This window comes from Acanthaster planci, linkage group LG12 (genome assembly GCF_054643075.1).
Source record: "Acanthaster planci isolate LZ-2023a linkage group LG12, COTS_SCS, whole genome shotgun sequence".
Taxonomy (NCBI): domain Eukaryota; kingdom Metazoa; phylum Echinodermata; class Asteroidea; order Valvatida; family Acanthasteridae; genus Acanthaster; species Acanthaster planci.
In genome coordinates this window covers 11366110-11390103 of record NC_141788.1, presented here as the reverse complement: position 1 = coordinate 11390103, position 23994 = coordinate 11366110, and the positions used below count along the sequence as shown (strand labels likewise).

The window sequence follows — 23994 nt, the reverse complement described above, 5'->3', positions numbered from 1 at the left end:
GGCGGGAAAGTGGGTCTTGTCAGTTGCGTGTTTCAAGTCGGTCGCGTGTTCCACGTCAGTCCCGTGTTTCAGAAGTCAGCCCCGTACGTGTTCCACGTCAGTCCGGAGTGAGTGTTCCAGTCAGTTCCCGGTGAGTTTCTCGTCAGTCCTGAGTCAGTTACCAGTCGATCCCGTCAGTACGAGTCAGTTTCCTGTGAGTTATTAGTCAGTCCGCGTCAGTACCCGTCAGAAGTCCCGTTCTACGTTGAAGATTTTTTCCAGCCAATCACCCGACCTTTAAACCTTATTAGGCGACCCAATAAAGGCAATACCCGTCTCGTAATTATATGGATTTATTTTACAAGGTATGCAAACATAATCGGAGGTGATTATAAGTTGAGCCCCTGTTAAGGCGACGTTTTCGCCTGTCGAGGCGACCAGAGCTGAATAAACCAGGTCCTACTTATATGGTACATGACCAAGTCAGTGTGTTGATTTAGAAGGTCCATCCCCCGAGGTTGCCCCTTCCCCGTGCCATTGCCGACCCTGCAGTACCGAGGAAGTGACTGGAAGTCGTCTGCGACCGCCTGGCGGTAGACTGCCGCAGAACGGACCTGCACCCCTGGCCTGCTCCACTGCCGCTCGTCGGGTGGGCCGAGGGCAAGCCCGGGCATCGTCAGACCCGACCGCCACAAATGGTGTCAGAAGTGGGATAGGCGCCGCAGTTAACTTCTAGGCACGAGTACATAGACCCAACTACACCTATCTGGGAGGCATCACCTATTTAGGCGATATGGAAAGAAATCTTCTGATAGATTTTGAGGCGGAGGTGGCAACTCCGGAAACAGTCCACCAACGAGTTCAAGACAGGAGTGAATACACAAGCCTGTCAGATATTGAGGTTACTAAGAAAATTCAGCTGTTGGAAGCTGAGCTGCGCCTACTTAGGTTGCGCCAAGAAAGCAGTAGCCGGAAGGACTCTGGCCTTGGCGGGTCAGATTTTCTTACACCAATTCAACCAGCCGGAGTGAAGCCAAATCCTAAACCAAGGACTAGCACCTCGGCTCGGCTCCAACTACCAGCACATGGGGCGGAACAAGCAAGCTCGACGATGAGAGAAGATTCGGAAGATGAGAATTTCCCGTCAGTAAGACAACTAGGCTCCAAGAAGTGCTGTGAGCAAAACAAGGGAGCGGAAGAGCCTCCCAAGGCAACAAAAGTGGAAGATTGGGGTGCGCCCTCGCCAAAAGTAGAAGCAAAGGCGGAGATTACTACAAGGCGGCCCAACATTATACCTGACCGGTATAATGGCAAAAGTCCCTGGAGAGACTACAAGCAACATTTTGAGGCGTGCAGGTCAGCCAATGGATGGACAGAGAAACAAGCCGAGGTGTTCTTGGCGGCAAGCCTCCAGGGGGCCGCACTGAAGGTGCTCGGCAAAGCTGCGGGTGCTGGGTGTCATCCAACGTACGACGAACTGATCGACCGTCTGGAGAAGAGGTTCGGGCCTGGACGTTTGGCGGAGAACCATCTCATGGAGCTACGCCATAGGCGACAAGGTCCCAAAGAGACTCTTCAAGAGCTAGGACAGGCTATAAGGGAGCTATCAAGCTTGGCGTATCCTGAGCTAACCGAAGACGGGCGAGATCGCCTTGCAAGAGGGCATTTCTCCGATGCCATCGAGAGTCAGGCCATTCGAGAGGGCATTTTTCGCGCACGGCCTACTACCCTTGACGAGGCAGTTAGAGCTGCGTTAGCGACCGAGAGCTTCCAGAGGATAGAAGAACAACGAGGGGGCAAGTTTCCTAAATTTGCCAGAGTCTTGGGAAGCGACACCGAGGCAGCCTTAGAGGAGATGAGGAAGGAGATGAATGAAAAATATCGGCGGATTGAGAATGACATTCTAAAGAGCCATGAAGAAATAAAGAGCTGGATGGCGAAGACAGGTAAACGCGACGACGCCTACGCAGGTGCTTGGAAGAAGGAAATTAGCCTTGCTGATGTGACCTGTTACAACTGCCAGCGTAAGGGACATTACGCTCGAAACTGCGACCGACCACCAGTGAAAAGGAGAAAACTGTCGGAAAACGAGCAGCAGCCGACTCAGGGGCCCGAGAGGCGGCTGGAGGACTCCATGGGCCAAGGAGCAGCGAGCCAAGAGAGAAACTAACTGGGCCCAGTGTTGAGGGAAAATCATTTGTATCCCCAAGAGTTTCAGAGCCTAAGAATGGATTGTTTGTGACAGCAACGGTAAGGGGAAAACAGACAAATTTACTGATAGACACGGGCGCAACAGACACATTACTCTCCTCGACACTTTTCTATGAGATTCCGGCTGAGCAAAGACCAAAGTTGACGGGATTAGGAGCCAATGTCAGGACGGCAGATGGAAGTCTCCTGCAGACCTTAGGGGGCGGCTGCGTAGACATAAAGGTTGGAAGGAGTACGTACGCAGTTAATGTGGTATTCGGCAACATTGGGAGTCTGGAAGGAATCCTGGGGATGGATTTTCTGCTCGCCACCCAGGGGAGCCTAAACTTCAAGACCCTAGAGCTGACTCTCAACGGCGAGAAGGTGAAGTGTACAGACACCCAGGGGGGAAATTTCTGTGCAAGAGTGGTGGTAGAAGAGACCACCGAGGTACCGGCAGGGCATGAAGCGATAGTACCGGGGCGTCTTGCGGGAAAGACGCAGGCAGCAGGGTTAGGCATAATGGAGCCCGCTGATAGGGGCGAGATTTCCGCAAGGGGAATCATGATGGCGCGCCTACTGGTAAGGTTGGATGAAGAAATAGTGCCAATCCGAGTGTTTAATCCCGGCAAGCGATTATGTGTAGTGAAGAGGGGAACAACTGCGGGACATCTCACCTCTGTAGGCGAAGGTGATGTTGAAGAATGCCTAAGGACTTCGCAAAAGGCTGAAGACTGCGTTGAAGTTCCCGAACACTTAGCCGATTTGTACGAAAGAAGTAAGAACGGTGTCGACCAGAAGTACCACGACAAGATAGCGGCATTACTTCGGAATTTCCATGACGTTTTTTCATCCGGAGCAGCCGATCTTGGCCGCACAAATCTGATCCACCATGGGATAAATACCGGCAATGCACCACCTATACGAGAGCGACCAAGACGGTATCCTACACAGGAGCAGCAGGAAATCCAACGCCAGGTGCAGGCGATGCTGCAGGAGGGCATCATAGAACCAAGTGACAGTCCGTGGGCTTCCAACGTGGTCCTAGTGGAGAAAAAAGACGGAACTAAAAGATTCTGCGTTGACTACCGTCGCCTGAATGCCATAACCATCAAGGACTCCTATCCAATCCCTCGTATTGACGACTCCCTAGACTCGCTTGCTGGGTCCAAGTGGTTTTCCACTTTGGACCTGGCATCAGGATACTGGCAAGTGGAATTGGACCAGGAGGCCAAACAGAAATCTGCCTTCGTAGTGAGAGGGGGGCTATACTCCTGGCGGGTAATGCCCTTCGGGCTTTGCAATGCCCCCTCCACTTTCGAAAGGTTAATGGAACGGGTACTTGAGGGTCTCCACTGGGAAACGTTGTTGGTCTACCTTGACGACGTCATAGTCTTTGCACATACTGTGGAGGAAGAGCTCTCTCGCCTGGAGGCGGTGTTCGTTCGCCTTCGTGAGGCAGGGCTTAAACTTAAGCCAAAGAAATGTGAGCTGTTCAAGGAGAGCGTGCTTTACTTAGGGCACGTAGTATCTGGAGACGGAGTAGCAACGGATCCTGAAAAGGTGGAAGCCGTTCGTGAGTGGCCTGCACCTACCAATGTGCGGGAGGTTCAAAGCTTCCTGGGATTAATGTCCTATTATCAGCGTTTCATCAGGGGTTTCGCCGATGTGGCTCGCCCACTGCATCGCCTTACGGAGAAGGCTCGGAAATTTGAATGGAGCGACGAGGCCGAGGGTGCTTTTCAAGAACTGAAACGGCGATTACGGAGGCGCCAATTTTGACTTATCCAGAGCCAACTGCAGACTACATCTTAGACACCGATGCAAGTGGAGTAGGAATTGGTGGGGTGCTGTCGCAGGCAATAGACGGGCAAGAGAGAGTAGTGGCTTATGCCAGCAGGGCCCTGAGCAACCAGAACGCAACTATTGCGTTACCCGTAGGGAACTTCTAGCAGTTGTGGTGTTTCTAAAGAAGTTTCGACAGTACATCTACGGGCGTAAAGTCACCGTCAGAACTGATCACGGCGCGTTGAAGTGGCTCATGAATTTTCGTGATCCCCAGGGGCAACTCGCGAGATGGCTTCAGGTAATAAGCGAGTATGACGTCTTAATAATTCATCGAGCAGGCCGATCGCACGGCAACGCCGACGGCCTATCAAGGAAGCCCTGTAAACAGTGTGGGAGAGAGGAGGCACCTTTGGAAGAGGGGGACGTAGCGGATCCTCAGAGCCAAGAAATCAAGGAAAAGTCAGGGGTAAGAGTGGTCACGATAGAGCCAACCACCACCAGACAGCAGTGGAGGGATGCTCAAATGGAAGATCCGTCCATCCGGTGGGTGTTGCAAGAAATGGAAAAGTCAAAGAGCAGGCCTTGCCGGGACGACGTTTCTCCGCAGCCCAGTGCAGTAAAGGCCTATTGGCTGATTTGGGACCAACTACAGATCAGGGATGACGTCCTGTATAGGCGATGGGAGTCAGATGATGGTCGTCGAACAAGTTGGAGGCTGGTGCTTCCAATCTCCAAACGGAAGGTGATGATTCAGGAACTACACGGAGGAAAGTCGAGCGGCCATCTTGGGCTCAAGAAGACAATGGCGAAGGTGCGCCAGCGATTCTACTGGGCGGGTATGGGTGCAGATGTGAGGTCTGTGGTAAGGCAATGCGACGTCTGTGCCAGCAAGAAGTCGCCTGCGAGGCACAGAAGAGCACCCCTCCAACAATTTACTGTAGGCGCACCTATGGAACGAATCGCTGTAGACATGGTCGGACCCCTTCCACTAACTGAAACAGGAAACAGGTACATACTAGTGGCCGGTGACTACTTCAGTAAGTGGGTCGAGGCCTACCCCGTTCCAGATGAGAAAGCAACGACTGTGGCCGAGAAGTTGGTGAGCGAATTCGTATGCCGTTTTGGTGTCCCTGCCAGTCTACATTCCGACCAAGGGAGGAATTTTGAATCTCAGGTGTTCTCAGGGATGTGCACGGTCCTTGGGATCGAGAAGACGCGCACAACACCCTACAATCCCAAGTCGGATGGGATGATCGAGAGGTTTAATCGCACCCTCCTCACAATGGTATCGGTGATGATTGAGCCCCACAAGCATCAGCGAGATTGGGACACTAAACTTCCCTTTGCCACCTTCGCTTACCGAGCGACGCCACAGGAGTCGACCGGTGAAAGCCCTAACATGCTTATGTTGGGCCGAGAGGTGTCCCTTCCGATCGACCTGATGACCGGAGCGCCTATCGAGGATGACCATGGTTCAAGTGAAGTGACATCTGATTATGCACTGGCGCTGAGGGAGAACATGAGAGCTGCACAAGACAGAGCAAGGTCTTGCCTCAAGCGAAGTGCCCAGCGCCAAAAGAAGAACTATGATCGACGGACTGCGGGGGACAGCCTATCAGAAGGACAGTTTGTTTGGCTATATAACCCGGCTAAAACCAAAGGGTTGTCACCCAAGCTGCAGCGAAAATGGCAAGGGCCATACCGGATTATCCGCAAGCTGTCCGATGTGATCTACAGAATCCAGAAGACACCCCGGGCGAAGATGAAGGTGGTTCACTACGATCGCCTGAAGCCTTACCGTGGAGAACCAGTCACACAATGGGGCGTGCGGGAGCCTGGGAAGGTTACCCATGGGGGAGATAGAATACAGGATACACCAGTGATTGCCGAATTAGATAACTCTGTTACAGAAGAGTTTGAAGCCAATTCCTTGTCCCCGGAGTCCATGTCCGTGGAACAGCCAGAAGAGCACGAGGTGGCAGGAGATGTACATGACCAGGAGGAACGAGACGAGCCACCGACAAAGAAGACGCCAGGGGCTCATGGCGTTCAGACGCCACCAGTACCAAGAAGAACCCCTGTGAGGCAGCGGAGAGTGCCGCAAGGAGGTGTAGGTGACCAGGAAGAACAAGGCGAACCCCTGACAAAGAAGACACCTGGGGCTCACGGCGTTCAGACGCCACCACTACCAAGAAGAAATCCTGTGAGGCAGCGGAGAGTGCCGCAGCGTTATTTGTAACAAATGTGACGCCTAGCTAGGGGGGCGGTGACCAGCTTCGTGCCGGCCAACTTAGAGTAGAGACCAGTGATACAAGTAGCAGTAGCAGTAGATAGAGTAACCCAACCCTCTTGTGTTGTACTTGCAGGGGCCAACAAGGAGATGATGGAGAAGCGTGACGCACCAGAAAAGGGGCGGGTGGAGTGTCCCCAGTGCCATGTTTTCCTACATCGTAGGAGCTACGAGCGCCACATGGTCAACGAACACGGGCCTAGACTTCACTTCTGGTGTTTGAGGTGTGCGCACAAGAATAGCCGAAGAGACAACCTCAGAGCCCATTACCGCGACTGCCATCCTAACAACGTCCACGAGGTCGACCGAATACCAGGAGAGACTTACGAGGAACATGAGCGTAACCAACTGGGCAGCAGAGATGGTGAGGGGAGGAAGTCAGAGAAGTTGAGATCGCCACGTGTTGGTAGCGGCAGTGCGCCTGACAAGGGGAAGAGGGAATCTGGGAAGTCCAAACCCAACGAGGATAGGGAAAAGAAGGCAGACAAGAAACGAAGTCGAGAGACGGAAGAAGCAGAGCACCGAAACAAGCAAGTACGAGAGGCGAGACGAGCACCCTGTACGTTGTCTCGAGCTCCTAATGAAGAGCCTTTGGACCTCTCGGCAGATGCCTCCCCTGAGAAGAAAAGACGGAGAGTGGTAGCCAAGTCCAAGTCAGCGGGTGAGCCCTCACAGGGGAAGGCAGCGGTGCAAGAAACCGAGCTAGCTGACGATGTACCAAGAGTGGCAGAAGAAGTGGAACTACACACAGCCGAACGGGAAAAAGTGGGCAGCCTGGAAGAAACAGAGGAAAGAGCTGCGATAAATCTCTCCCCAACTCCGATGTTGTGGGACCAGGAGCCTGCAGAGGAGGCCCCAGCTGACACGACACCAACACAGGCGCCCGCTACTGGAAAACCAAGGGGTATGTTGGAGATGCTTCGTGGAAAGAGTTGTGATGCGGTCCAAGGACAACTAGACGAAAAGAGACCAGCAGCAAAACCAGTCCCCGAGTGGCCTCAGCCATTACTGCCAGAGAAGCTCCTTCCCGGACAGGTGGTAAGAGTGCGGGAGACGAGAGAGACCAACGTATACTCTGATGGGGGGAAGGCTATTTGCGGCGAGATTCAACGAGAGTACGAGGTAGTCTACCTGAGGCCTATCAAGGTGAAGAAATCCAAGGAGCCTTCTTCTACCCCGACGAAGCCACAAGGCGGTATAATTCGTCGCCTTACTCGAGACGAGTCAGGAGACCTCGAGGCAGGACCTCCTCTGGCCAAGGAAGATCTGGAAGCAGCGATGATGGGAAAAGTCACCAAGATAACCGAAACGTCTTCGAGATCCGTGTACCAGGACAACGCCAAGGTCAGCAAGGACAAGACAACTCGTGTCTTTGATGTTAACTTCCTAACTGGGATGACTGCCGAGACTGCAGCTACTTAAGGACTTTGTACATAGTTGCAGGAGATAATTTTCACCTGTTAAGGCGTAGTTTGTTTGTAAAGCCAGAAGTTATATAAACAAAGTTTAGGTATTCGCGTTTTATGGTTTTTCAAGGCTTATAGTTTATTGTTAAAGTTTAACAGTTGATAGTTGCGGCCTCCTATGTAAGACGTTTATGATGTATAAAGAACGTGAAGGTGACGATCCATCTTGTGTAAGAAGAAGTTTATGATGTATAAAAACATAAAAGCGACGATGCATCTTATGTAGGAAGACATTCATGATGTATAAGGACGTGAAGGTTACGATGCCTGTTCAGGAGGTTTAGAAAAAAAAAAAAAAAAAAGTTTCAAAATTTTAAAGTTACAGTAGTTAACTATAAGGCCCCTGTATAGGAGCTAAATGTTTGAAGGTTCAAGTGACAAACTTTAGGGGACCTGTATAGGAGTTAATAGTCCATGTATAATTTCGCCTTATTTTCAGATGTTCTGGTCAAGGGACTGACCAGTCTTAGGGCAAGGCAATGTGGCGAAATTATGGTAAGGCGTTAGGACGCCCTCTATTTATCTAATTTATGCTAATGTTGCCCGGGCCGCACAGCTATAAAAACCGCGTGCGGTGGCGGGAAAGTGGGTCTTGTCAGTTGCGTGTTTCAAGTCGGTCGCGTGTTCCACGTCAGTCCCGTGTTTCAGAAGTCAGCCCCGTACGTGTTCCACGTCAGTCCGGAGTGAGTGTTCCAGTCAGTTCCCGGTGAGTTTCTCGTCAGTCCTGAGTCAGTTACCAGTCGATCCCGTCAGTACGAGTCAGTTTCCTGTGAGTTATTAGTCAGTCCGCGTCAGTACCCGTCAGAAGTCCCGTTCTACGTTGAAGATTTTTTCCAGCCAATCACCCGACCTTTAAACCTTATTAGGCGACCCAATAAAGGCAATACCTGTCTCGTAATTATATGGATTTATTTTACAAGGTATGCAAACATAATCGGAGGTGATTATAAGTTGAGCCCCTGTTAAGGCGACGTTTTCGCCTGTCGAGGCGACCAGAGCTGAATAAACCAGGTCCTACTTATATGGTACATGACCAAGTCAGTGTGTTGATTTAGAAGGTCCATCCCCCGAGGTTGCCCCTTCCCCGTGCCATTGCCGACCCTGCAGTACCGAGGAAGTGACTGGAAGTCGTCTGCGACTGCCTGGCGGTAGACTGCCGCAGAACGGACCTGCACCCCTGGCCTGCTCCACTGCCGCTCGTCAGGTGGGCCGAGGGCAAGCCCGGGCATCGTCAGACCCGACCGCCACAATAGCAAGCGTGGCGAATTTTGTTGCGTGCACTTTCAAACGGAGATTTCAAAAACTGGTAGAGGTTATTGTACTTCAATCGTCAGATTTCGAAGAAAAACTGAATTCTGCACTTGGAATGGATACATTTGGAAAGAATGGTTGAGGTGTGCGTAGCAGAGAATTGCTGGAGATCGACTGTAAATCAAGTTTTGGAAAAGGAGCAGCTTTTGATATGCGAGTCGCGCTTTTTAGTTTCAGATAGTTTCTTGTACTTTATAATGCTTTACCCCAGGCCTAGGCCTATATAGAAAGAAACCTGACAGTCTATTAGCCTATCAGGCTTTATATATGAGACTTCGCCATATCGAAGTTGGGACTGTCTGGAATACTTATTGGCAAAAAAATCTCCAACAAAGCCATGATTTGTGCTTGTCGGATGTGCAGACACATTGTGTGACGGAATTTTTCTTCAGAGCAGAGATGAAACCAAAACGAGAGGCAGAGAGCTGACCTTTCTGTTGAATGAAGTAACACGGAAATTCAAAGGCATCGTAATGAAAGAAACTTTGTCTAAATTATAAAATTATTACTGACTTGTTTCATTCCAGAAAGTAGTTGTTAAATGTGAATCCTTGGTAAAGTTGTGAACTCAATAAATCCGACTTACAAGTGTCTGTAGTAAAAACGGAAGTAACCTATATAGTTCGGCTGCTCAGTCATAGCTGCGCTCGTTTTGTGCTTACAATAACACTTCTGAATGCCATGTATCGTCCAATCTTTATAACGGAGATCAATGTTCACTATAGGACAGTCAGTTTAGAAAAATGTGCGCACGAGAAAGTAGTACGCCATGGTTAAAATACGTCAGAAATCGTCAATTATTTGACGAAAGGGTTTTGTGTGTGGAAATATTTACTTATCAGTGGCTTTATTGAGAAGGAGCGAGAATTTGAAACCTTACGGGTGAAATTGAAATTAGTTTGACTTGTCAAAATCAAGGATTTCTTAGGCAAAAGGATTCAGCGTCATTGAAGACTGGGAACATGGCCCCATGTCTGTCAATTGTGCTGGATACAAGTCTGACAGTGCGACTGACATGGCTAGCCAATCATCCACACGAAAAGGAAAACGAGAATCATTGGTCCTGTTTATTTGACGCAGATCCACCGGAAGACTAGTCTTGGCCCAAGACGTCAGCGATCGATAGTTGTTTTATTTCTGTTGAAGAACGCCCTCGCACAACCAGTTTTTACTTACTCTGACTTAGTGCGAGCTGACGCACAGTCTAATTATGAGTCGTTGGGGTGTACTATGCACGGTGTCCGCTATCAAGCACTAACGTCTTGAAACCAAGACTACCTCGAGATCAGTGATCCAACGCTGGTTCACTGACTCCAGAATCTGCAAAGTGGATAGTGCGAACCAGCTTCGGGATCACTGATCGTGATCCAAATCCGTGTGAAACAACAGACCCAATAAATTGGCTTCCTTGCAGATCTGTGCTCCATCGAAGGGCTAAGCCCTATTTGTAGAGCAATGCGGTGGTGCCAGGCCAGCTCGGTAGAATCCAAACAGATCATGCCGTCGTTCAATTATGTTGTCTTTTATCAGTGGCCACCGAGCTATTCAAAAATTACATGTACTTCAAAGTAACATTTTTCACCGTAAAATAAACCTGCTGACGCAATAATAACGTGAGAGGTTTGACTACGTTTTACGTGAACAACGCCTTATCTCTCACGAACGGGTCGCGTAATTTTTTCCAAGGAAGCTTAGGGGCAATTATCATATATGTGCGTGGTTAACTGTAAGCTCGACATCTAGTGGACACTTAGAAACTTAAGTGCCATGGTAAATGTCGGGCTTTACTTTCCTATTATAAAACATCCTTCAACCAACTAATCCCCCACCAAGGGGGAAAAACACTAGGCCTACGTACAGACTCGACCCTTGTTGGTTCTAAGCAAAGATCGTATAGCGCCGCATAGCGGCGCAAGATGCACCACCGCGAATGCACGTAAATTGTTGTAATCGCATAGGCACCATTTGAGCAGGCGTATTTGTAATCGCATAGGCGCCATTTGAGCAAGCGATACGCCTACGCAATGCACATTACTGCATATCCGCAGGCGCCGCGGCAGGCACGTGCACCTGGTGAGCCTGCTCCGAAGCATTACCGTAAACCGCGCAGGCGTATCGCTTGCTCAAATGGCGCCCACGGCAACTACACCTTTTGGGCAGGGTTATCCATCTTGCGCCTTCGGCGCTATACGATAAATCTCTGGTTCTAAGTATAACGCTCTTCTGACAGAGCTACCATGCAAGTCGGCCAAAAAGCAATTATGTTGTGTCTAATATTGGTTTTGTTGTGTCGAAGTTTGTGTACCGCATTGATTATAATTGCCCCAACTCTCCTACACGAAAAACGCATGCGCAACGGTTAAGATATGCGCTCATTTTATTATAATTACCCCCAACCTTTAGAAAAGAAATTACGCGTACGGGCCCAGGCTGTTCGCGCAGAAACATGGGAAGTTCAAGTTGGGTCAAAACCAACCTCGATTCCATGGGTGCGATCTGGCCACGCCACGTTGGGTCCAACCATATCTTATGCGATCTGATCTCTGGTGTCGTAGAATTTAAAAATCCCTCAATTTGGGACAACTAAATCTGGACTTCAGTCAGTGTGTTTACGCGCGACTAATTTAGGCTGCATCCGAACCTCTTGTTTATAGCTAGGTCTACGTCTCCGCGCCATTGGAAATGCATGGAGACGCGTAGACAATAGACCAAGCCGTAGCTCCGTTTCGGACACGGCCTAAGATTTACGTATGCATGACGTCACGTATGTTCGGCCCGATCCTGTGCATTTAGTTGCGTATTTGCGGATGCGCAATAGTCAAATATAGTCGGCCTGAAAAATCATTCGAACAGACGACGCATAGCGTTGGTGACCCATATAAGGGGATTTCCTTGAAGACTTCATGTGTTAATACATTGCTGGCGGTCTGTGCGTTTATAACTATTTCTAGGATGGCTCTTTGCCGGGAATATGTACATTAATTTTAGATTTTTGCCCTGCCTGACGGGTATTTTAACACTGTATACTCGCTACCCGCTGATACATCTAAATTCGAACCAACCAGCCGACACCAGCAAGCTCGGTGGTCGAGTGTCCACACTAGTAAGCAGGAGGTCGCGGCCCACCCGAGTACGCTTGTGGTTTTTCACTAGCTTCCGGGGGCATACAGTGTTAAAATACACATTGAGCAGGGCAAAAATCTAAAATTAATTTACATCTCCCCGGCGCAAATCCATCGTTGAAATAGTAATTCGTTATTTCGGATTAGTAATTCGCTAAACAGATTAGTGTCAGGCTGACAATTTATACTTCATTGGCACGATTGGGCTTTCGTACGGAGTCACACTTAAAATTATCAATAAAAATACACGTATTGCCGGCCGTTTGCGGTTTCCAAGACTCGTCATGGTCCATCTTCACACAGCTATAACCATAGAGGAAGGGCGCAGATGGTGAGAAGCAGTGAGAAAGGAAACTTTACCACATAAGAGTACTGTTAATACAAAATTCTGCTTATAAGAAAGAATTTTTTTTAGATTCCAATCATTTATTCTATAATACAAGGTCCCTGTTATGACAAGATAACCTGCAAAGTCCAAAGGACCTCTCATTAATGAGCTGTGACCTACACAAACATTTCTATTCCTTCATACAATGTTGGGTATTCCCACATTCTTGGCTCAAGGTATTGTGAAGCATTGTCACCATTTGAACGAGGCTTAAACGTGTACAAAATGAGTCCCTGATAAACACACCTGAACAGCACATTGCTTCACTCTACACTGAGTGAATAACTGCATAACCAATCATTAAAAATACAGTCATCATTTTCAATTGCAGTTATCAAAAAGGAACTGACAAAAATATTGTTGAAAAGCATACTCGGTTTAAAGATTGTTATGGTAGGCCTCCTTAACTCCCTGTAGATTTCTGGAAACTCTATTTTCAAAGAAAACAATAAAACAAGGCTTTTTCCGACGATACATCTAAAGACGCATTTTTAGAATCTGTCGTCAGTAGTTTTTAATTTGGTGAATCGTTGACATGACACACACATGGATGCGGTTACTATAATTCTTTAGTTCAGTGTACGATATCACATGGCTGCATTTGGTTGAATGAGAACGTGTCCCATGCTGAAGTTGGGTGAATTTCAAAGCATGACTCTGCACCTTATTTGAAATCAAGATCCTAGAATATTTTTGTCACGCAGTGTACAGACTTTACAGAGTTGAAATATCAGGTTAATAGTTAGGCTCCTTTCTTTACATTTTGAACACATTTGTTACTACAAAGGAATATAATGTACAAATGACAAATGATGGACTGTACATGTACCTTTACATATGCTGTGAATATTGTTCATTTTACCCATAACGTCCTAGATTTGGGATGAGAATCATGTCATGCATACAAGGGTCAAATTTGTTTGTAACACTTATCAACAAGGTTCGTTCCGGCACACAATGGAAATTCGGCGCCTTCGTGCCACCCTCTCACCTCTGAACAGTGATTCGCTGTCTTTCAGAATTTCATGGGTGAACTGATAGCGAGCCTTGTCCCTGTTAATTGTTAATGAGAAAGAAGAATGATAGTGAAAATTGATCTAGTTCTTTATTATTGATCTAATTTCAATAATGTTTAATGGGAGTGGAAAGAAAACCAGGAAAAAGTGGACTAATAAGACATTTCTTTTGCGTGTCTAGTAATCTACCATAAAATAATACTCGTCACATTAAATGAACAATGCCGACTGGAAGTTCCCTGAGACGGCAAATCTGTAATTATAAAATAAGCCTTAGCAAAAATGAATGGTACAGAATACAAAATTCTCCTCCCGCTCACACTGTAGAAATGTCTTCTTTCTTTAAAGCCATAATCCACAGTCCGTACCACTTTAATGAAACAAAGGCACAGAAGCATATTCATTTTTTTTGCCTGGGGAGGTAAAAAAGCTGAAGAATATTTGTCAGGAAAAGAAGCGTATTTATCCAGTTCTGTAAGCATGGATGAAAGGAAGGTTATTTTTTAGAAAGTTACTTGCTCTGTCATTTACTCAACAAAAAGCAAGATACTGAATAGTGCTGTTATGGTGGGAGGGGAGGACCTCCGGATATGCCACAGCAACCGAACAAAAAAGACTGTGTTGAAGGGACTCACAAATTAATCCGTAAATGGTATGGAGTTGCAGAAGTATTAAAATCAACGAAACTCTTCAATCCAGAGCACTTGCTGCCCAAAACCAAAACCTGTTACTTACTTAATTACATAGAGGGATCGAGGCTTTAGGATAACATTGACCCAGTGTTCTGGGTTATCCTCTTTGGCCAGCTTCATGATGGCTGCAGAGAGCAAACTCAAACCAGTAATGGTGGAGCCACAGAACTGGAGAATTACACACACAAAAAAATGCCGCAGTCAAAGACAAACAAGGAGACACACAAACAGAGACCAGTTAAGCAGAGCTACACCTTTTACATCTATGTGACTGTGGAAATCAACTCCAAACTTTTTTCTAGTTACACACTGAAAGAATCCACTGACTTTTTACTCAGATTTTCATCAAACCTTCATTGATAAATGCCCAAGACAGTTTAGCCATTGCTACTAGTTGTCAAGAAACCATCTTGTGGCCAGTCTTAAACAGTTGATAAAACAATGGCTTGCGGAGGTACATGCATGTACCATAACATTGGCCAGAGGGCTAAGCGCAATTATCATTATTACTGCTAGAGGGGTGCTTGGTAAAACTGAAGTAAAATTGGTGAACAAATTGTTGGAAATTTGGGATTGTTTAAACAGTTTTGATTGTTCAAACAGTCAATGGCGACTGAATGGATCCCACTACAATGCCTGCTTCTCATGCATATTATAAACTCTTGAGCAGGTCCTAGGGGAACGACCGGCCAAGCATGTATTTGTTTCCTTAATCCAGATTTGTGTGTGTAAAATTGTAATTTATGAGAAAGAATGCAAATGGTAAAGGTAGTAAAAAGTCTAACCGAGTCTAACTATTTTTCCAAGTAATGTTATCATTATTAAAACAACTTCAACCAGTAGCATCAAAACTTCAATCAAATTGCTTTAATCCCAGTAATGTAATTATTAGCATGAAAACTTCTATCGACAAAAATATCACAAATTACCTTCACACTATCTACATGTGGCTTGATGTATCCATCTTTAGCCAGATCTAGTACATGTACCAATGGTAACTGTTGCTCTCCACTGGGAAAGGCAGTTTCTCTGATCCGCTGCAGGATTAACTGGCTCTTTGTTGACCATCGTGATTTCTCAGTTTCTCTGTAACCATGAATTTGCTACCAAAAACAGGGAATAAGAAAGATACTTGCATGTTGTGAAACTACATGTACTTTGCTTAACATCAACACCACCAACCCCACAAACAAGAAGTGTTTTTCACTTTTTGATAAGAAAGGGTGAATAAACTAAAGGCATCTTCTCACCTTTTGCAACAGACTTGTTATATTACACAATCAAGGAGAAATTTGTTCAGACAGGAGAAAAGGGAGTTTTAGAAACAATATAACCTATGGGTACTGTAATTTTGAACACTGAAGAACACGTCCGACTGAAACAAGGCGTACATATGGTGAACTCTCCTAAACAGAAGGTTCAACTTACATGTATGTAACCGTAGCAGGACAGTTGAATAATTATCTATGTTGTTCCCCAAATACAATATCTGTCCTGTTGGGTAGTCCTAACTACCGGTATACGGTGCTGCAATGGGGGAGGGGGAATATTAGTCATTTAGTCTATTCTCCAAATCACCCAAAACTACGTTGTCCATTTGCCACACGGCCCATTTACCGCTTTGTCTGTGTGACGCTTCAGCCATGTACACACATGTACGTGTACCAGTTTATTGCAATTTGGGGATACAGTGCTCAAATATCAAGACCTACATATGCATGTAAACATAAGATGGTTTCTGCAACAACGCTCGGAAGTCTGGACGTGGGATTGTTTTGCAGTGGTACAACAGCGTGCAGTGAGGTTTCATAAAAAATGCAAAATATCTTGACACATTAAGACAAGTCTAATTCTGTGAACTACAGTCTGTACATGTAATTCACTGAAATATCTCCAAAGTTTTTAATCATTTCATGTCAGTTTCAGATTGTCAACATTCAAAATGCACTTCATGTTCCATGAGTTGCTAGCTTCCAGCTGTTCCATGCTGTTCTCGCTATGTGAGCCACACCCACTTTAAGCTTGGCACTGGCTTTAAATCTGAAAATAGTATCCCTATTTGATATTTAATCTTTGCTGGCATTCTGGATAGATTCAGGAGGGGCTAGGGAATTGTTTTTCTGTTTTTCCTCCGTGTCATCTAGTTAATATTGACAAAAGGTGTAGGGTAAGTGGCAAGTGGGCGAAATGGCAAATGGGCCAGGTGGCGCATGGGCGAAGTGACAATTGGGCAAAGTGGTAAATGGGCAGAGTATTAATGAACGAACTTGCAGAAGCGGTAGTGGGCAAAGTTAAAAATGGGACAAGTGACTGTAAACCAATTGGGGTGGTGCAACTACAGGTATGGTCAGCAAATTTCTGCAGAAAATTCCTCAAACTTCCCTGGGTTTTTGCAAACTCATACGTGACAGAATTTGTCAAAACTATGTTGACCTGGCATGTCATGCACGTGTTGCTGACCTGAATGTATAATGACCAAAGATGGTATAGCGCCGCCCAACTGAAGCTTCATACGTGGATACACACGAGTACATGAATGTAAGTGTACACAGTTGAAACCACCCCCACTACGGTACCATTGTTGGGAGTCCCAATGGGGCAGATGCTCTATAGTCTGGATATAATAAATCCATGTTTTTTGAGTGGGACAACCTGACAACTGCTGTACTCAATTTTTGGAAAGAATTCCATATGGGATCATCACAGTTTTTTGGAGTCGTTCACAATTAGACAAACATATTTTTAAAAAAGGGACTTTAAGTAATTTTTAGTGAGGGAAAGGATTCAGTACTCACATGACAGAGAATTAAAACAAATGGAAAATCAAATTTGGTGGTGTAGTGATGGATATTCGTGGCCTTCTGACCCGTGTTCAGTGTCATAAACAAAAATTTCCCATCAGAGACAAATATGTAATTTTGATTGACATTCATATTAACTTTACATCTAATTTATACTTGATCAAAATGACTTTTAGAATTTTGTTTTAAATAATGACCAAAAACTGAAAGTTCCCCCCTACTTTCGGATTGTGCGGCGTTACTACGCAAATTCGTTGCAAACTCAACTACACGTACACGGGTGCAGCAGAAATGTACATGGCGTAATGGATGCGTCAACTGTGTAGCGGGGGAGGGTACCAGTGATAGCTTGCTATATAGTTGAAAAGTCGAGTCAAAACTTTACGCAATTTCTACCTTTTTATTCAATGGAATTCTTATTTTTGATTTTTTTTTTCAAAATTAAGGTATTCTTTATTAGAATAGCGACTATTTACGATGGTTCTAGCTGAAAATGGATGTTTCGCATGGTTACTTTTATTCGTTTTTGTCTGGATCCGAAACCAATCCAGAACTAAAAAAGATGTCGTTGTCACTTTCGTCGATCCTGTGAGTCAAATTATAAAAGTTTAGATTTTGGAGAAAAAAAAAGATGAGGTACCTCCAAAACACAAAGTTGACTTCTGACCATATTTCACTCGAATTTAACAATTTTGTAGCTGCAATTTTACTGAATAATTTCGCGATCCGGAACTAGGAAAATGACTGTACCAAACCAATATGAACAAGAGACTGAAGGAATTTTGTCTACTAAGGTGGAAGCGCTGTTGATGTACACTTGCATGACTGTATTTGTAACTTTCAAACCCTGTCGGCCTAAATGACTTTTGTGCGGAAGTGGTAGTGTTTACTGTTTGAGTTAAGAGTATTCTGTCAAAACAAAAAACCCAAAATAAACAAACAAACCAATATGAATGAATATTACTTTATGTCGGGATTGACGACGAAGCAAGAGCGGGCTGTGTAATATACCAGCGGTACTGAGACTCCACACGTGCGGTAATTAGTGATCACGCACAAACCGTGCAGTTGATCGGCCTCTTATTATTAGCTGATAACCAAAGCACTGAATGTGCTCCATAAACCTAATAATGGTCAGAGAACCAGTTCAGTTTTGATACCAAGAAATATGCCGTAGTTATTCAAACTTCATTTTCCAAATTACTTTTAAATTAAAGTAACATGAAGTTCCAAAGAGATTCAGTGGAACTGAGGATGAGGAATTGAACAAAAAAGCAGGAAGGATGTTTTCTGTATGCACAAAAGCATTTCAAATCTAAGTTTCTTTCATTCGAAAAAAGATAAATGTTGACAGGTCATAATTCAGTCAGCCAGTCAAATGTCACTTGTCGAAGTACTTATACATTAAAATCTCGACAACTTGAACCTCGGGGGAAATGGAGTTATCCTAAAGAAAATCAATATTAAAATAAACCACTTTATCGTGGTACTTTCGTGTGGCAAAACTTTCGTATCACTTAGTCTTGTTTACAATGGGAGGCGCTGAATACAGTCCTATTTTTTCCACTTGGGCTTCCCTATGTGTGGTCACATGACCTTTCCTTTTGCGGTCACATGGCCACTGCAGTGTCAGCGATTGGACTGCCTGAAGGGGACTAAAATTGGGCCCGCGCTAGCAATCAGGTTAGCTTCAGTAGCTTCAGACATTTCAAAATACACTTCACTTCAAAGTGGATAGGCCTATACATGTAGTGGTATGGGCATTGTTCTAGTTACGGAGGTATTTTTGCACATAAAAGCCTTTTAATCCGTGACGTACAGGCGCTACAGGCCGTATTTATCGTTTATTTCAAATTATTGTTTTTATGTTGTATGTATATGTACGCTAATGTAATGTCTATTTGTATGTGTTGTTATGTAAGTGGGGGTCCTTACTCGACAAGCACTGCTTTTTGGGGACTCCTCTCCACCCAATATGTAGAAATAAAGTGAAGCTAAGTGAAAACCCTGTGACTTAGACCTACGTAGCACTGATCTGGTCGGCACGTGACACGACCAGCGTTCACCAGTTGTGCACGCGCATTCCACGAGTACGTGGTCATACAGCACCCGGGACATTTCCTTGGAGCGGTAGCTGGTGCGTAGGTGGTTTGCAGCTCTGTTGTCTGTGCGGATGTTCCTCGTTAAAATTTTGTTTTTATGTTTCATACACCCACAGGTAAAAAAGGCAGGAGAGATTAACTCCAACGTTTAGAGTAACGTATTGCTTGCTTCTTATGTACGAAAAAGAGCCCTGTTTTGGGCAAAAGGTCCACCGGGGGTCGCGTGCAATGCCATTTGTTTTTATGTGATCTCTTTTCCGGTTACCCAATGTTGGCAAAAAACGGGTACCCGGTTCCAAAAATACCTGGAAATGCACACCCCTATGAGGTGGTGTGTCAATAGCCCCCCAGATCTAACTACGTGGTTCACCGTGCTTCAATCGTGCCCATGTGAGAGTGCGGCGGATGAGTTCTGTGGGTAGTGTGTTAAATGATCCTTCCACTGAACTTTGCAAGATCTTGAGAATCTTGCAAGAGGCGGCGCAAGTAAATACGATGGGGAGAGGGTATGATACGTCTGTAATGTACGGTACTGGCGTAACTGGTACTGTATGTGGCGCCCTTAGGCTAATGAAATTTGATTTATTGTTTCTTGTCATTTTTAAAAAATAATTTAGATTATTTTTTTTTCACTATTATTTTCTGTAATGGAAAAATAATAGGCCTACCTTTTTCACATGCCTATAACCGTGGCTCCGTCACTCTTGATTGTGCGCTGGTCTGATGCTGTTTGAATGTTGGATTGCAGCCTGTGTGGTTGCTGATTCTGCTGAGGTCAAGTCGTGGTGCAAGAACGGGGATTTGGACATACAGTACAAGGTTCACACATTGCTTGTATTTTTGGTGCCCGTTGGGGCATGTTTTGACTTTTAATGACTATTGGGTGCCCTGCTAGGCTAAAAAGGTACCCACTGGCATTCAGGCTCCATATTTTTTAATGTTCTGATGAGTGAGATTGCCGCAACGTGATTTTCAAAGTTGGGAGTGGGATTTTTGTCCAGTTTCACCATTTTTTTTCAAAAATAATGAATTATAATAAATTTGTTGAAGTGGGACCAAAATCACATGCGGGCACAATAAATCTACTTTCATTAGCCTTAATATAAAAAAGTACAATTTGTCTGTGTGCCTCCATGAGTTTGCAATGCATTGGCCTATCATAATGCAAGAAATCTGTCGACCAAACGCCTATTTGGAAAGGATCAACCGATTTTCACACATTGTGATTGGCCAATGGGTTGCAAATTCTTGGAGGTGCACTGTTGTGAATCGCCCGTATCGACAATTGTGACAGTCCAGCATGGAATTCCTTCTTTCACATATTATCATACACATATTTCTACATGTACAAATATACATGTATATCATCATGAGCTTCAAGGGGTTTTACCGGGGGTTTGCATTGCATTGGGGATCATTTTGATGCCTTGATGGGATTCAGCAGAGGAAAACACCCAAGGCTATCGTTTAAAAATTCTACCGTTTACTTCTAAGATTACAAGCAGGAGTCTTTTGTTTTCCTGTCACAGATGAAAGTGCACTGTGATTGGCCCAATTTGCTTCCATTCCAATGACCAATCATAGCTCAGCTTTCATTTGGATGGGTCAGGAAGACAATAGGTAAAGACAGGAGCTGTGTTGCGATAGGTCAAGCTATCACACAGCTGACAGTTATTAAGAGTGCGTGCTGCTGATTTTCTGTAGTGTGGATGGGCAAAACGCTCATGAGTTTCACCATTTTAATGAGGATATAAGGTGAATAAACCTCCCCATCTGACATCTAACTCTACCAAGGTGGAGTGTATGAACTTTGGTTGTACCAATAGCTGGGAGGAAGGGTAAGTTGGCACAATCAAAACAGCCAAAAGTGTTTATGGGCGTTTGTACATGGCTGTCAGGTTTGTATAAACCTTACAGTTCCTGAAGTACCCACTTGGGAAAAAATGCCCCCTTTTAACGAGACATTCTCTCTTTCAGGAGACTAGTTTTGTCCCCAAATAAAGGGACTTCTCTGAATACAGGGGCAGTTCCCGAGTTGTGATGTGCACCTCTACTGTGTACTGTTTAGAAAAATGAGTGCCCAGAAGGTGGCAAAATATAGTTCAAAAATTGTTTCACATCTTATCTGAACATGGGAAAACCAATACATTCTTTTTTTTTGTTTTGAGGGGGACACAGTGTATGGCTAGGCCTATTCCTTGAGTGAAAGCTAGGCCTAGTTAACTTCAGCCCAATCTTGAAACTTGCACAAATTTATTGTTCTCCATCCTGAGTTGATTTGCCTTTCGATAAAATCCATTCAAAGGATAATCAACTCAGGAGGGAGTACAATAAATTTGCACAAGTGTCAAGACTGCACTTTACAGTGCAACACTCACATTATCCCAGTGGTCATATTCATAGTCAAGGTCTTCCAAATAATCGTTGATTTCTTCCAAGAGGCAGTTTTCTTCTGCCCTTGACACAAAGTTTTCGTAGAGCTTAAAGCTTTGGTAAATAACTTCTGCTGTTTCATTGTCACTGCTTTCACAAACATAATCTGAAAGATTTCCAGGCTTCAAGACTGATGCATTATCTGTGAATCTGCATCGTCGGTTAAGAGAACCGGTCACCGACACTGATTCAAAGAAAAATGTTGGGTTTCTACTCAAACCTAAGGATGATAATGACGAAGATCGACGAAAGAGGGCGTGCATCCACCATCCAACACGACCGCGGAAGACAGCGGAGGACTTGAGACGCGCAGACATGACAAATAAAGCACTTGGCAAAGAACCTTTCCTGAAGGACAGTGAAACATTTCTCAGCAGTCCCTGGAGGTTTTTCATTGTCCAAATAGCACAAGTTGTCTACTCTAGGCTGTAACTTGGATCGTGTTTACCACGTACCGGTAAGCCGAAATGTCACTGCGAAGTACTTTAGGTCTACGTACTGCAATGCACTGTTAATGTGCAAGGGGGCATAGACATAACGCATTGCCAGACCGCATTCAAAACTACCTAACATTCGTGATCTGCGCGGCGCCCGACTAAATTTTTATGGGCAAATTCACCCCTCGCGCTCGGTGTACTGTAGCCCCTAGACTTGGACTCCGTCACCGTACTCCTACTGTACGTTTATTGAGGAAGTGATATGAAGGGTCCAAAACCGGGCGAATCAACACTCCTGCGTTTTGTATAGATGCCAATTTCACGCCTGTAAATCCTATGTGTCCTTATCTCCACAGCCGGTCATGCTGGTGGGGTGAGAAATTTGATGCATCACCACAAAGGACAAAAACAGGAAAATTAGCTCGGAATTAATGTTAATCCTTGTTATTATTGTAGACTGCACTCAGCCGTTCTCTAGTTCGTACAGTGTGCGAACATAATCCGATGTGCGCGCACGCACATGGCACGCGCAATGTGATGAGCATTCAAAACATCTTGGGCAAGCTTGTTGGTAACCTACATGTACAAGCACGGTAAATACAGGAAAAGCACCTGCATGCAAGGGGGAAGCTGAAATGTTGCGTTCGCACAGATATCCTGGCGCAGCCATGGTTGCAGCAATTTTGTATGTGTCAATGGGCGGACTTGTGCATAAAATTCAATAAAAGCATAGGGGGTCCCAGCATTATCCAGTAAGGCTTTGGTAAATTTTTGTCGCTAGTGATTTACTCATATTTGTTGAGTTGTTCCATTTGAAAGTTATACCGAATAGGCCTATATTTTCAGGGCCCAGAGAACGTTTTGTGCAAACATGCAGGCACAATTAAAAAAAAAGAAGATTTTTGTGATGTGAGGGTCACTAACGATGATCATGATCACATATTCAGTCTTTCAGATTTGTAAACTTTTTGAAATAGACCATGTTATGGGATCCATCGCCTTATAACCAGGTGGAGTTCCAGCATGACCATAAACTTTAACCTCCCAAAAACATTGACATAAATATGGAAAGGCATTTATAATTACTGAAGTCTCCAAAATACTTCACATGAAAGGTTTCCAGCTGCTTGATGTGAGGCAAAGTGAAGTCGGCCGCACCTGCATTAGGCTGAGCATAATTTTTTTAAAGTATGCATCAAGCAAGTTCAAAGAGGGAGTACATGTATCTCTTTCTAGGCCTACTCGTATGGCGATTTTTAGTCGACACAGTCTGGCCATCCGTCTGCTGCTCTAAAATTCAACTTGTCACTGTCAATTGCAAATTCAGTCTTGTTAATTACATTTTGGGTTACGAATAAAACAATAAAAGGTTGATCAACAGCACAATTTGCATGTGATCGCTACTTACCACCCTCTGCCCCGCCTCTGCATACTGTGCTCCTGCGCTAGAGCATCGCTCTTGCCTGTTCATCACCGTACGATCACCTTACCTGCAATGTCATCCTTTTTTTGTTCCTCATTTTATTGATATAAGTTACTGTTTCATTTAAAGAAAATCACATCTCTACATGTTTGTGTATTTGTACATCTTTAACCCCCAAAAATCTACGAACAAATTAAATTCTTCACAGAGTGTCCGTTGATGAACTTTTTGCCATACAGGCAACCTGCATTATGCATATTAAAAAGCCAAGTACGCTGACAAGGTATTTTATTCGTATAAATAGTAGATTGTTTCCCAAATTTATGTTTATAAACCCAAATACAAAGCAGAACAAAATATGAACATTTTATAGTTAAAAAGTGGGGGGTTATTGGTCAGTCTGACTGTCTGAAGCCCCCTGATCTGACAAAAATGGAACTGCGTTTTTTATATCAACAGGCGGGTTTAAAGCTGGGTACCAGTGAGCCTCTGTTTAGCAAGCATGTAATAGACCTTTAATGGAAATCGTGCACGCATAGTGCATGCACGCATCTCG

General features: G+C 45.0%; 2 protein-coding genes across 3 annotated transcripts in view; one reads left to right on the top strand and one right to left on the bottom strand.

Annotated features, from left to right (window-relative positions):
• Nucleotides 1-12532: 12532 nt before the first annotated feature.
• Nucleotides 12533-21973, bottom strand: alkbh7 (alkB homolog 7). The gene is made up of 4 exons (XM_022236552.2): nucleotides 21524-21973; nucleotides 15172-15345; nucleotides 14286-14410; nucleotides 12533-13587 (listed from the first exon to the last, which is right to left on the bottom strand). Exons 1-4 carry the CDS (start codon nucleotides 21971-21973, stop codon nucleotides 13467-13469), a joined length of 870 nt encoding a protein of 289 aa, XP_022092244.2. The 3' UTR covers nucleotides 12533-13466.
• LOC110980165 (uncharacterized) overlaps nucleotides 21895-23994 on the top strand; it is a 59356-nt gene continuing 57256 nt past the window's right edge. The window contains exon 1 of one of the 2 annotated variants that reach the window (XM_022236547.2): nucleotides 21895-22035. The gene's annotated coding sequence lies outside the window, so the exon portion shown is untranslated. The remainder of the gene's footprint in view (nucleotides 22036-23994) is intronic. The other variant, XM_022236548.2, reaches the window with a different exon arrangement.